Source organism: Calliphora vicina, chromosome 5 (assembly GCF_958450345.1).
Source record: "Calliphora vicina chromosome 5, idCalVici1.1, whole genome shotgun sequence".
NCBI classification, from domain to species: domain Eukaryota; kingdom Metazoa; phylum Arthropoda; class Insecta; order Diptera; family Calliphoridae; genus Calliphora; species Calliphora vicina.
The window spans coordinates 106,942,342-106,953,992 of NC_088784.1; the positions used below are offsets into that span (position 1 = coordinate 106,942,342).

Consider the following 11,651-nt stretch of genomic DNA (forward strand, 5'->3'; position numbering starts at 1 on the left):
TTATATACCTGTATAGAAAATACAAAAACAACACAAGTTCAATGGTACCAAGTTTTACAAAAAAAAAAAAAGTGATGCCAAAATAATTCAGAGTTTCAAAGTAGTGCAATGCCAAGATTCAAAACAAAATCATTCGTTCAAACTCAATGCAATTAAAATTTCTTCCGATTTTTAGGTTGACTGAAACATTATTATAAATTGACTGCATATTTGATCCTTTTCTAAAAAAATAAGTCTTTCGGAATAATACTTATTTTTATAGAAAGCTATTTATAACAACGATTTATAAGTACGAATTTAAGAGCATCTAGTGAATTTTTTGATAAAACTATAACGGCTACATTATTTGTAAAGAAAACTAAGATTTAATAAGTAATCCACAACCAACCATAACATTAGTTAGCTTTTAACAAAGGTTTTCGACAATGTCGTACTTGAACGTCACACACCGATCATAGCAGACTCGAAAAAAAATGACGCGGGAAACAAGAGTATTTTGTAAATATTTTTTTGCAAAAAACAAGTGCTATATTCGGCTGAAAACACATTTTGTTGGTTTTAAATATCAACCGAAACAGGACAATACCAGACATCAATAATCTATGTATTTTATTTGAGGGCTTTGTAAACTTGATTTTAACAGACAGACAAATGAAGTGTATAATTAAACTTTGTTGATATTTAATGTATATTGGGATATTTTAAAATTTTTTGTTTTTAGTTCACAAAAATAAAACAATATACAAACATATTTTTCAATATATGTACATAAATTTAAACATGAATATTTCCGAGCTGGATTATTATGCTATTTTGGATGTGAAAAGAAATGCCAATAAGGAGGAAATAACACTAGCATATAGACGATTGGCTGTTCGTCTATGTCCTTTTCGAGATCCAAAACATCAAAGAGATTTTGTGCCATTATCACACGAATCTCAATTGACGCATATGTCACCCCTGCCTCTAAATCGCCAATGGAACTATATAAATATGGCATTTGATGTTTTAGGTAAAATATGTAATATCTAAGAATATACTTTTTGTTTTATATGTATATTTCTTTTGCTAGGAAATGATTTATATCGTGCAATATACGATCGTTACGGTGAGGCGGGTCTTTTTCAAGGTATCCATTTGCCCAATGGTTATTTTCCACCCTATCAATATCACGGCAATCACATGAAGGTTTATCACGGCGTGTTTGGATCATATTCCCCCTATGCAAATGTAATTGATGCTTTAACAGCACCACCACCTTTGTGCTCTAATAAAGGCTCTGGAATTGGTGTACGAATTAAAGATAAAGCAGTGGAAAAAGTTGTAGAATTGACTTTAGAGGAAGTTTACAACGGATGTTTAAAAATTATGCAGGTTTGGCGACAGGAATTCACTGATAAAGAAGAAACCCGCACAGAGAAAAGAAAAAAGATCTTGACACTTAATATAGAACCCGGTGTAACTGCCGGTACACGCTACTGCTTTAAAGAAGAGGGTGATCGCTCTCCCACTACAATACCGGCCGATATAATATTTATTGTAGTTGACAAACCGCATAATACATTTAGAAGGGATGGTTTCCACAATCTGGTGTATACTTTAAAAATTGATTTGTGTCAAGCTCTTACAGGTTTCCAATTCGTTATCAACAGTTTAGATAAGAGGCAATTAAAAGTATGTGTCAATGATGTTGTAAAACCCGGGTATACGAAAGTCTTACCTTGTGAGGGTCTACCCAAATGTAAACCCAAAGATGCGTCATTGGCTTTAAAACCTAAAGGATTTCAAAGCAAAGAATATGGCGATCTAATTATTGAATTTAAAAGTATTAAACAAGTTACATTTTTACTATTTTTATACCCTTCACCATAGTCGTAAGTAAGGGATATATACATAAGTTTGTCATTCCATTTTGTATTTGCGTCCCCATAAAGTATCTATATTCTGGATCATTATAAATAGATCGATATAGCCAAGTCCGCCTGTATTTTGAAATCAACTTTACGTAGCACCCAAATAACTTACATGCATGCTTGATACATCAATATACCCGCTATGGTCCCGCTAAAATCGCTATTTAAACTCTGGATTACTAAATCATGAACATAGACAATATGGATACCTAATGATATAAATTTCAAAGACACTTCCTACGAAGTAAATAACGCCATAGATTTTTGAGACGACATTATGTCGGGGAAATTATTTTTTAACCCGAATTTCTTTTTCATACAATTATTTTCAACATAAAAATTTGTATCACTCGAAAATAGAGTTTTCAACCAAACATTTTTTCCACCAAACGTTCATGTCTGTCCTTACAAGTTTTACTACACTCACAATTTACAATCAAGAAAACAGCTGATTAAATTTTTATTGAACAATTTTTATAAAATTGCTTTCAATTTGGTGAAGGGTATATAAGATTCGGCACAGCTTTGTAAATATTTATTTCATATTATTCTTTTTATTAAGCCACTTTTCCGGACTATTTCAATAAGGAAATGAAAAGATGTGTACGAAATTTGTTTGCTGATTTGGAAGCCATGAAAAAAGTCGAGACCGATAAGAAAATTCCTCCAAATTAAAATTGTATTGTATTGATTTATTGAGTACAACAATTAATTGCCATTAATAAGGGTCCATACATTTTCATAAATATAATTTTGACACTGAAATTAAAAGTTATTGATTAAAATAATTATTTACTTCTTGCGATTTGAAATACTTCTTAACTTAATGTACTGCATTTTTTCCTTCCATTAGTTCAAAATTGTGTAACTTAATACATTTAAATATCGAAGAAGTTGTGTTTTGTTGCACATGACGTATGTATAATGTATAGGATGGGCAACTACGTTTGTTTGCTTATTATGTTAACCAAATAATATTAATGTGAATGTTAGTGTTTTGTTTGTTTGTTTTTGAATTTGTCTACGGAATAATGTATAATAATAATGTGTAAAAATAATAACCATTGTTTTGGCAATTTTCAATTTCATTGAAAATGCAAAGATACATATTTATAAAAAGTTTTATCTGCCCCTGCAGAACTTATACATAATTCGACTAATGTATCGAAATTCCCGCAAATGAAACCTCTAAGCCCACGTCGTTCGACTCCATGCGACTTTTTATATGGGCCAAAGTATTTTTGTAATGCATTTCGATTTGTTTAGTTTCTTCGCTGGGTTCCAAATTAGGAAGTTCCTCATTGATTTTAGCAATTAGCTAAATATCACAATTTTTCGGAATAATATAAAAAATTATTATAAAATATATAAATATTTTTCTACAAAATAACTCTGAAGTAAGAACTTACCTGGTTGAGCATGGCCACTGTTATCAAAGAATTACCACGTTCAAAGTAGAACAAATAATGGTTAAGAAGTTCAACATAAAGTTGAACTTGAACGCCTGTGTCTAAGCACTGAGAAGCAATACGGGCTCCTTTCTTTAAACAATCCAAAGTCTTTTTTTCATCACGCATTTCTTCGCCATTTTTTCTATAAATAAATACAGAATTACAAATTATAATTGAATGTTATGAATGCATTGTTTTGTTAGCACATACTTGCCACTCCAAAAGAGGGCTGCACATGCCACCACACCTCTACATTGATCGGGCTTTTTGAGCAATTTCGAAGCAGCTAATGCACAATTTGTTCTTAAAGGATCGGCGTTTTCCTCGCCAAAACAGGACATTTGTTCAAAAGTAGACATTATTAATGTAATGGCCGCCAACTGGGCTTTAGAATCTGAGATTTCATCTTCATATAGAGAAAATGCTTGTGTCATAAACTCATAGGCTACGGTCTCATGATTTGTATAACCAATTTCACCAATTACCAAAGCCCCCTGTAGATACAACCTTAATGCTAATTCGGCCAAGTCTGCTTTGGCCAAAGCTGATACTGTACTGTGACAATATTGTATAATCTTTTGACACTTTTTATCCCAGTTCTCATCTTCTTCAGCCTTGGCTTTATATTTATAAGCCAGTTGGTAGGCAGAGAACACTAGAGGTGGTAACACATGTTTAATACGTTGTGCTCCACCAGCACCCAAGTGTTTGCGTGCAGATTGCAATATCTTGTACTGCATATCTGGATCCTCAGATTTAAGCAAGTGTATAAAACGTGCCACTATGCCTTGTTCTTCAGCGAATTCATCGGGATCTACTGATACTTCTTGTCCATTTTTAGTTACAACAGTTTCGTCATCTTTAATTAAGGGTGTTATTATATTTAAAACTGCGTCAGCCTGTTCCGCCGTAGGTATTAGCGTCTCATATTCCAAAACATTCATCAGTAAATATAAAGCCAGCGTCTTGCGAGAGGTATAATCAAATTTCTCTAGCAAAGGACAGAAGTTGCTCAGTTGTATAACAGTCAAAACATTGTTGTAAAAGTCAACACAAATACGCAAGAGGCGAGACAGCTCTTGATTAACCGACAATAGATGAGAAATACTAGAAGAAATAAGTAAAATTAATAACGACAGCCAAGGTTAATTATTAGATAACAGCATACTTATTCATATTAAGACATTCCAAAATCTTTGTGGTTGTACCTAATACTTTATCCACATAATCAACACGATCTGGATAGACCTTTTGAGCCAGACTCAATAAAGCTACTTGTAATGATATTGTATCTTCTAAGGGCATATCAGAGCGAGTCTAGATAAAGAAATACAAACATAGGTTAATATTTAGTTTGTATTAAATTATTTTAAAACTTTACCTGTACAATGTTGGCTACTTGTATACTAAACACCTCAAACAGTTCTACTTCGGGAGGGATAATAGATTCAATATCAGTGCCATTGTTCTGCAATAAACATTTATCTATTAATTACTAATATAAATGTGAAATGAATTAGTTTACCTTTCCACTCCTCTGATTGTAAATAGCTAAGCGATCAATTAGACATATTATTATATTCTTAACATTAACGCCTGTCTGCAGTTGGGCGCATGACTTTAGGAAAGGATCTAAAGTTTGCAAATGAAATTCATCCGGAAACACTTGTATAATACACTCCATCAAGTATTCCTGGGCAATAGCATCACGACAACTAACCACTTGCTCCAAAATGCCAGGTAAAATTAAACGCTGATAGATTTCCAGCGAGGCAGATTCCAATTGCGACAAACGCACCAAATTGGTACCAACCAAAATTTTCAATTCTTCACGTTCCTTTTCACGACGTGTCTTTTCACTGGAATGACCCTGATGCTGCATGCGAACCCACAGTTTGTTCATTTCGGCAAAATTGGTCAATACAAAGTCTATGGCATCATAAACATTGCCTTCATGTTCATTGTCGGCCACTAAAACATCTGGCAATATATTACGCGTACATTGCAGCAGATAATTACGTAAAAAGAGACCACGCAAGGGATGTTGAACACCACGACACATTTCCACCAAATCCTTGAGAATACTGCGCTTCAAGGAGCGATCATTTTTAATATACACAATACCAACAGTTATAAGCAAATACAAACGGGGCACTATGGTGTGCGAATACTGGACAAGTTCGTAAAGATCCGTTTCCTTAGAAGCTTTCTCACTCAAGTACAATTCTAGATGACACAATTCATCGGTAATCACCATATCTGCAAGATATATAAGTATTTATTATACCCATCATTTTAAACGTAACTTAATGCACACTTACATAATTCATAGTAACTTTTGGGCGACAACATTGAAGTACGCAATTCACTTAACATGGCACTGGCGCATTTTAATGCATCCAGCATACGTTCCTTGTCTAAGAAATGATTCATTTGAAATGCTTGCTTACGAGCAGAACTAATGGCTTCAGCCAAAAGTTTCTCCTGATCGTCAACACTATTCGGCATAGTCTGTAAAATACAATAAAACCAATCTTTAATTCCCCAGAATACTTAATTATTCAAATGTTATGCTTTAACACATTAAACTATAATGATTTGTATATATAGTAAAATACGTTTGGATGGATGATGATGTGCTATAATAACAATAATGTTTTTTGATATGTATGAATGTTCATATTATATTTAATATAATACTGATATTTAACAAATGTGTTTATGTGTGTTTTATATGCATGTATGTAGTGACAATTATCGAAATCTGCAGCCGTAAGAAGTATGAGTGCACACTAGGGTGGCTCCAAAAAAAGTTGTGGATATTCCCAAATATAATAAAAGTTTAATTCATTCTAACCATACGTCTTGACAAGCCATCAATTTGTTTAATTATCGGATAATTTTTGTCCGCATATGAGTTTATCTCGCGTGGACAGGAACATAACATTGACAAAATGTGTCAAAGAAGACACATTCATGTGCACAAACATTATGGTTCGCATAGTGAACAAATTGATGACTAGTCAAGACGGGGTAAGTTTCTCAAAAAGTTTGTTTGGGTTCAGTATATGGTGAGCTGGATCAAAGGATAAAAAGGTATTTTTTGATGATTTTTTAGATATTTCTATCAAAGGAAATAATGCGTTTTCAAAGTGTCGAAAAACTCATTTCGTTGAATTTACATCAAGTTTATATTCTATATCAATATTTTTACCAAAAATTACAAAACTTGGGACATTTTTAGATTTGGACGAGAATGATACGAATATTTCGTATGTTTCCTTTGCGAGAAATATGAATAAAATCATAAAAACCTTAAAAAATTACATTTTTATCCTTTGATCAAGCTAATCAAATACTGATTGATGCCTGGACATACATATTAAGAAATGGTTTCCACAAACGAACTAAAATTTTATTTTATTTGGGAACATCGATACCTTCTTTTGTCCATATAAACTGGCCCACCCTAATGTATAAACGTATGTTAGTATGTACATACGTTTGTTTGTAGATTTGTAAATGCCATGGGTGGATTGTGTTCGAAATGCATTTGATTTACTATAGAGTGAAAATAGATTTAACATTATATTATTGTCCAAAACCGCAGTACATAGTAGTAAAGTTGAGAAAAGCATTAAGATTTTAGAGAAAAAAAGCCTAAAGTGCTATAGAAACATTTACCATTGTGCCAACACCACCAGCTACCGGTGAATAATTTGCGGAACTCCAAGGATACATGTATGTCGCTTAGTTAATAGTATACACAGTACTTTTTCACAATATAATCGCTAAAGATCTACAAAATTATCGTACTGAATTCGTTTTTAGAAGGGGCTGCTGAGGTATGTTGTTCCAATTTTTTCTTTCTTTTCAGATGTTAAACAACAATGTAGAAATCTAGTTTTCGTGCGATTTTTCTTTTTCTACTGATTCATGTGATTGATTTATGTTCCTTTATTTATGCAAAACTTACCATAGTAGGAATGAGTTTGTGTTAAATATTACAAGACAATTCCAATTTATTTTTAATAAAAATTAAGGCGTTAATTGGGAATTTTTTTCTCTTATCGGTTTTACAAATTCTTTCTTTTGATGCTTCTTCGTTTTGTAAAACTCTTGTCAAAATGATGACATGTACTATAAACAAAGTAGAGATGCCAGAATTTTATATTAATGTAGAGGTTTTGCATAGTTTTATAAGCGTTTTTTGGCAATTAGCGTTTTTGAGTAAGATCAGCGTTTTTAAATATACATATTTGCTTTCAATTTAATAAGCTGTAATTTTAGGGATGCCGGTGTTCGATATACCCCACAATTTGAAGTCCTTGTACAGACACTTTTTTTTACAAAATTTTTTTTTTTTAAGATTTGGCATAGCCGAACATTGTGAACCAAACATTACATTTTAAATTTATATGACATACTTCAGAAAATAATTATTTAAGAAGATATTTCAGATTATAGTAATTTATGGATGTAAATGAATGCTATGAAATAAATTGAACAACAAACTTTCGGTTGATACAGCTTTCACCATAGAGAATAGACACCTTTCACCGCGTCTTTGGCCTGATCATAATCTGGTGCGTAAATCCAAATGTATGTATTTGGAACGAAACAAATATTGTGCCCAAAATTGGTATACTTTAATGATATGGCAGCATAAATAATTGTTTACATTTGAATGGCAAATATTTTTGTAATATGGCAATTTTTGTATGTTCCCTTTGTTTACATTAAAAATAGAAATATACTAAAAATTTAAATTATTTGCACCGCTCATAGTTAATAACCTATGGATTTAAATACCAAAATTATTAAAGGCGTTAGACAATTTCCATCTTTATATGATAACAAAGGTAACTTGGAGGAAAGGAATCAAGCATGGATGAAATTGGCAGATAAATTAAAAATGCACGGTACGATACTGAATTATAATAAAAATTGAAAACACAAATAATTAAAGTTGTTTATTTTCTTTTAGAAGTAAATTTAAAAATTCGTTGGCATAGTCTAGTGCAAGGATATCAACGTAATACAAATTTTAAATATGCAAATGACATGCGTTTTGTACAACGTATTACCGAAGAGGATAGTTGGCCGGAATTTATCATAACTGAAGATGATTTAAAAGACGCTAAACCTGAACGAGAACGAGAAGAATTTGTGTTCTTAGAATTGGTTGAAGAAGAGAACAAGACTAAAGACTTGCCACAAGAATCAGCTAAAGAAAAAGAAAGCCATTATAAAGAAAAACCAAAACAGTTAGAGGAAATTTCCAGTCCAGAGATTCAAAACAAACACAAATCTGACTCTAAAATTATTGTGCAAAAGATTGAGCCGTCAAATAAAACACTAAATGAAGTTTTAGATGAAACTGTAACAGATAAAGCAGAGGAGAGTGCCATTGCCACAACTTCAAAAGTGGAAAAGAAGATGGCCGTAGTTGACGTGAACAAAATTGAGGAACCCTGCATTAAGGAATCTAAAGAGTTGAAAATTGAAAAGGCACAGCCCGTACCTATTGAACGTTGTGAAGATGCAATATTTGGTGAACTGGTATCAGCGATGCTAAAACGTATGGAGGAAAATAAGAAAAAGAATATTAAGAAAGAAATAATGAATCTTTTATTTTCGTAAGTACCTATAGCAAATCTTGATTTCAGGAGTGCGTTATTGTAAAACTGTTGGAAATAAAATACATACATACAAATAAAAAAAATATACGAAAAGTATTTTATGGTTTTTTGTGGTTTACATTAAAATATTTCTTACAAAATAGTCTGTTCCGGTACTGGCCAGATTTGCAGGTGTTAATCAGAATTCATCAGAAAAATACATATGGGCTTTTCCATAATAAATCATTTTATATTTATAAAGAATTTGAAATTAACATTAAAAAGTTTTTAATTCAAATCAAAATTTAGTGGCTATCTAAAAAAACAAGTTCTTGAACATAATATTCACACTAAACATTTTATTGTGGTTTCAAAGTATGTCTCGTTCGGTATCGTAAGTGTAACTTTTTACAAGAACAAATGTTTTTTATTATTTTAACAGGCATATACAGTATGTCAAGAATGAGTTTTGATAGCAAGAAATGTACCACTTATTATTTCAATATATAAACTTTTTTGGATTATTATGAATATACACAGCATATATAAATCGTATATATGGAAAAAGTTCAAGTCCAATGTAAAAGAAACGAACAGGAAGTGAAAATAAAATACTATTTAGTTTTGGTAGTGTCAATTAACTCTTTTCACAAATTACAAGAAGTTAGTTTTAAGTAATTAAATAACTAATCTATTTACTTATTTGGAATTTTTACTATTTGGTATGACCACGCTTAGGATATACCATGCAATGCAGATGATTTTTTGTTTTTTTATATGTCATAGTGTCTCATTTCTTTTGTAACTCTTATAATTTTACAGTATTTTTTTTTTGTTGCCTTTTAGCGATATTTTTCTTTAAACACACACTAAAATTTTCAGTTGGATTGACGATGAGACCTTTTGCTGTCATGTCTATAACATCGCAGAAATTATACAGAAGCCACATCCCCACTATATACAATTTAAGTTTAGATACAATTTGTATTGTAGTTTATTGTCCTGATAAACCCAAATTTAGTTGCGTTTCTTAGCAAATTGTTCTTCAGAGTGTTTAAATATTGTTCCGCGACCATGATTGTTTCAGTAAAACATAAGACTTCCAATCCTTTGCTTGAGATATACTTCCAAATCATTATCGAAATTTTAAAGTAACACCTTACGTCAAACTCTAGATGGCACTTTGTTGTAATACAAGATCATTTAAGTCTCGTCGCATAATATAATGTCATCCCAATAATCGACGCGAAGAAAAAACGCTTTTCTATATCTGGTGCAGAAAGCAGTAGTTTTTTATATGTTACTCTGGTTGAATATTCGTTTTTTATTATGGCCTGTCTAACTGTTTCATGGGAAATGACTACATCACATTCTTCTTTAAGTTCCCTCGGAAGAGTTCTGGTTGAAATCTGAGCGTTTTAATGAAGTTGTCTGACTTTAGTCGCTCAGTTATTTTAGGTCTAGGGCTACCACTACATTTTAACGCTCCTCTATCCTCATTTCTGCTCGTTCTCAAACACTATAAATTATATTTCGTGTTTCCAAAAACATCCCCAACAACTCCTGTATACTTTTTTCAAAGTGGCAATTGTAGTAAATGAGCAGAGTCACGTTGTACGATATTCTTCTTCCTGGAAGTTTTCTAAACAATATTTTACATTATGATGATCACAAAACAAAAAAATCGATCGCGAACTAACTAACAAATTTATAGAGAAGAAGAATACATATCATAAGTATCTGTAAAGTACCTTTGATCATTAAGTGTGTACCAAAAAACACAAATAAAATTGGTTGTGAAAAGAGTTAATTGACACTACCAAAATTAAATAATGTTTGTTTTTTGACTTTTTTTCCGTATATTTTACATTGTAATTCAACTTTTTCCTTATGTAAGCTTTGTATATACTCTATATATTCATAACAAACCAAAAAATATACATATGTAATGAAAGAATAAGTGGTATTTTCATGTAATCAAACTCGAAAATATAAATTTATTTTCGATGTGTAAACTCATTTTTGACATACTGTATATTGATAATATGTATGCTGAAAGGAGGGAGTTAACACTAGTGAATTAAAAGAGATGCACAAATGATAAAGAATATTTTAATAAAGAGGTTGAAAATATCCCCGATTCTAAGTTGCGGAAATAAAAACTGGAAAATTGCATAACTTCTTTCGTGACGAACATTTGTTCGATTAGACATTTTTGCCTGCGATCTTGTATGGGATATGTTAGTGATCACTTATTTTTAATTGCTTTGTCCAAAACATATTTGCGATTAATGAAAAATCTATGTATGTTGGATAAAAATCAGTGATCAAATATTTTTATTATTTTCGCACCAATTAAAAAAAAAAAAAAAATTTAGAAAATCTAAATTATTTCTACGATCAAGTTGAAAAATAAAAATTAGAGAAAAAAGTCAAACAAATTTTAAAACTTACCTTTTGCACAAGTTTATATAGTTTTAGTAAAAATCGGTTTGAATTTGTTTTTTCTTTTTAATTTAAATATGTAAATAAATTTTTGTGTATATTTATGACTACAAGTATCCAAAAAAATGTTTCTTTTCAACGATAATTACATTTATAATAAATATAATAATAATTAATTAATAATCATGAGAATACTGGACTATAATTAAGGAAAAAACATT

At 31.2% G+C, this 11,651-nt stretch overlaps 3 protein-coding genes across 4 annotated transcripts; 2 read left to right on the plus strand and 1 right to left on the minus strand.

The window, feature by feature from the left end:
* Window positions 1-739: 739 nt before the first annotated feature.
* On the plus strand, window positions 740-2,720 carry LOC135959703 (dnaJ homolog subfamily B member 13). Its single transcript, XM_065510717.1, has 3 exons — window positions 740-1,012; window positions 1,073-1,825; window positions 2,476-2,720. The coding sequence occupies exons 1-3, from the start codon at window positions 763-765 to the stop codon at window positions 2,586-2,588; spliced, it is 1,116 nt and encodes a 371-aa protein (XP_065366789.1). The 5' UTR covers window positions 740-762; the 3' UTR covers window positions 2,589-2,720.
* On the minus strand, window positions 2,679-7,491 carry Vps35 (Vacuolar protein sorting 35). Of its 2 annotated transcripts, none has more exons than XM_065510716.1 (8): window positions 7,341-7,491; window positions 5,686-5,875; window positions 4,890-5,623; window positions 4,746-4,832; window positions 4,533-4,681; window positions 3,575-4,471; window positions 3,323-3,506; window positions 2,679-3,231 (listed from the first exon to the last, which is right to left on the minus strand). In XM_065510716.1, exons 1-8 carry the CDS (start codon window positions 7,341-7,343, stop codon window positions 3,070-3,072), a joined length of 2,406 nt encoding a protein of 801 aa, XP_065366788.1. In that variant the 5' UTR covers window positions 7,344-7,491; the 3' UTR covers window positions 2,679-3,069. The 2 variants fall into 2 exon arrangements, with proteins under 2 accessions (XP_065366788.1, XP_065366787.1); XM_065510715.1 differs by lacking the exon at window positions 7,341-7,491 and adding an exon at window positions 7,049-7,323.
* Window positions 7,492-8,126: 635 nt separating this feature from the next.
* Window positions 8,127-9,102, plus strand: LOC135961648 (uncharacterized). Its single transcript, XM_065513179.1, has 2 exons — window positions 8,127-8,286; window positions 8,352-9,102. The coding sequence occupies exons 1-2, from the start codon at window positions 8,163-8,165 to the stop codon at window positions 9,005-9,007; spliced, it is 780 nt and encodes a 259-aa protein (XP_065369251.1). The 5' UTR covers window positions 8,127-8,162; the 3' UTR covers window positions 9,008-9,102.
* The last annotated feature ends 2,549 nt before the right edge of the window (window positions 9,103-11,651 follow it).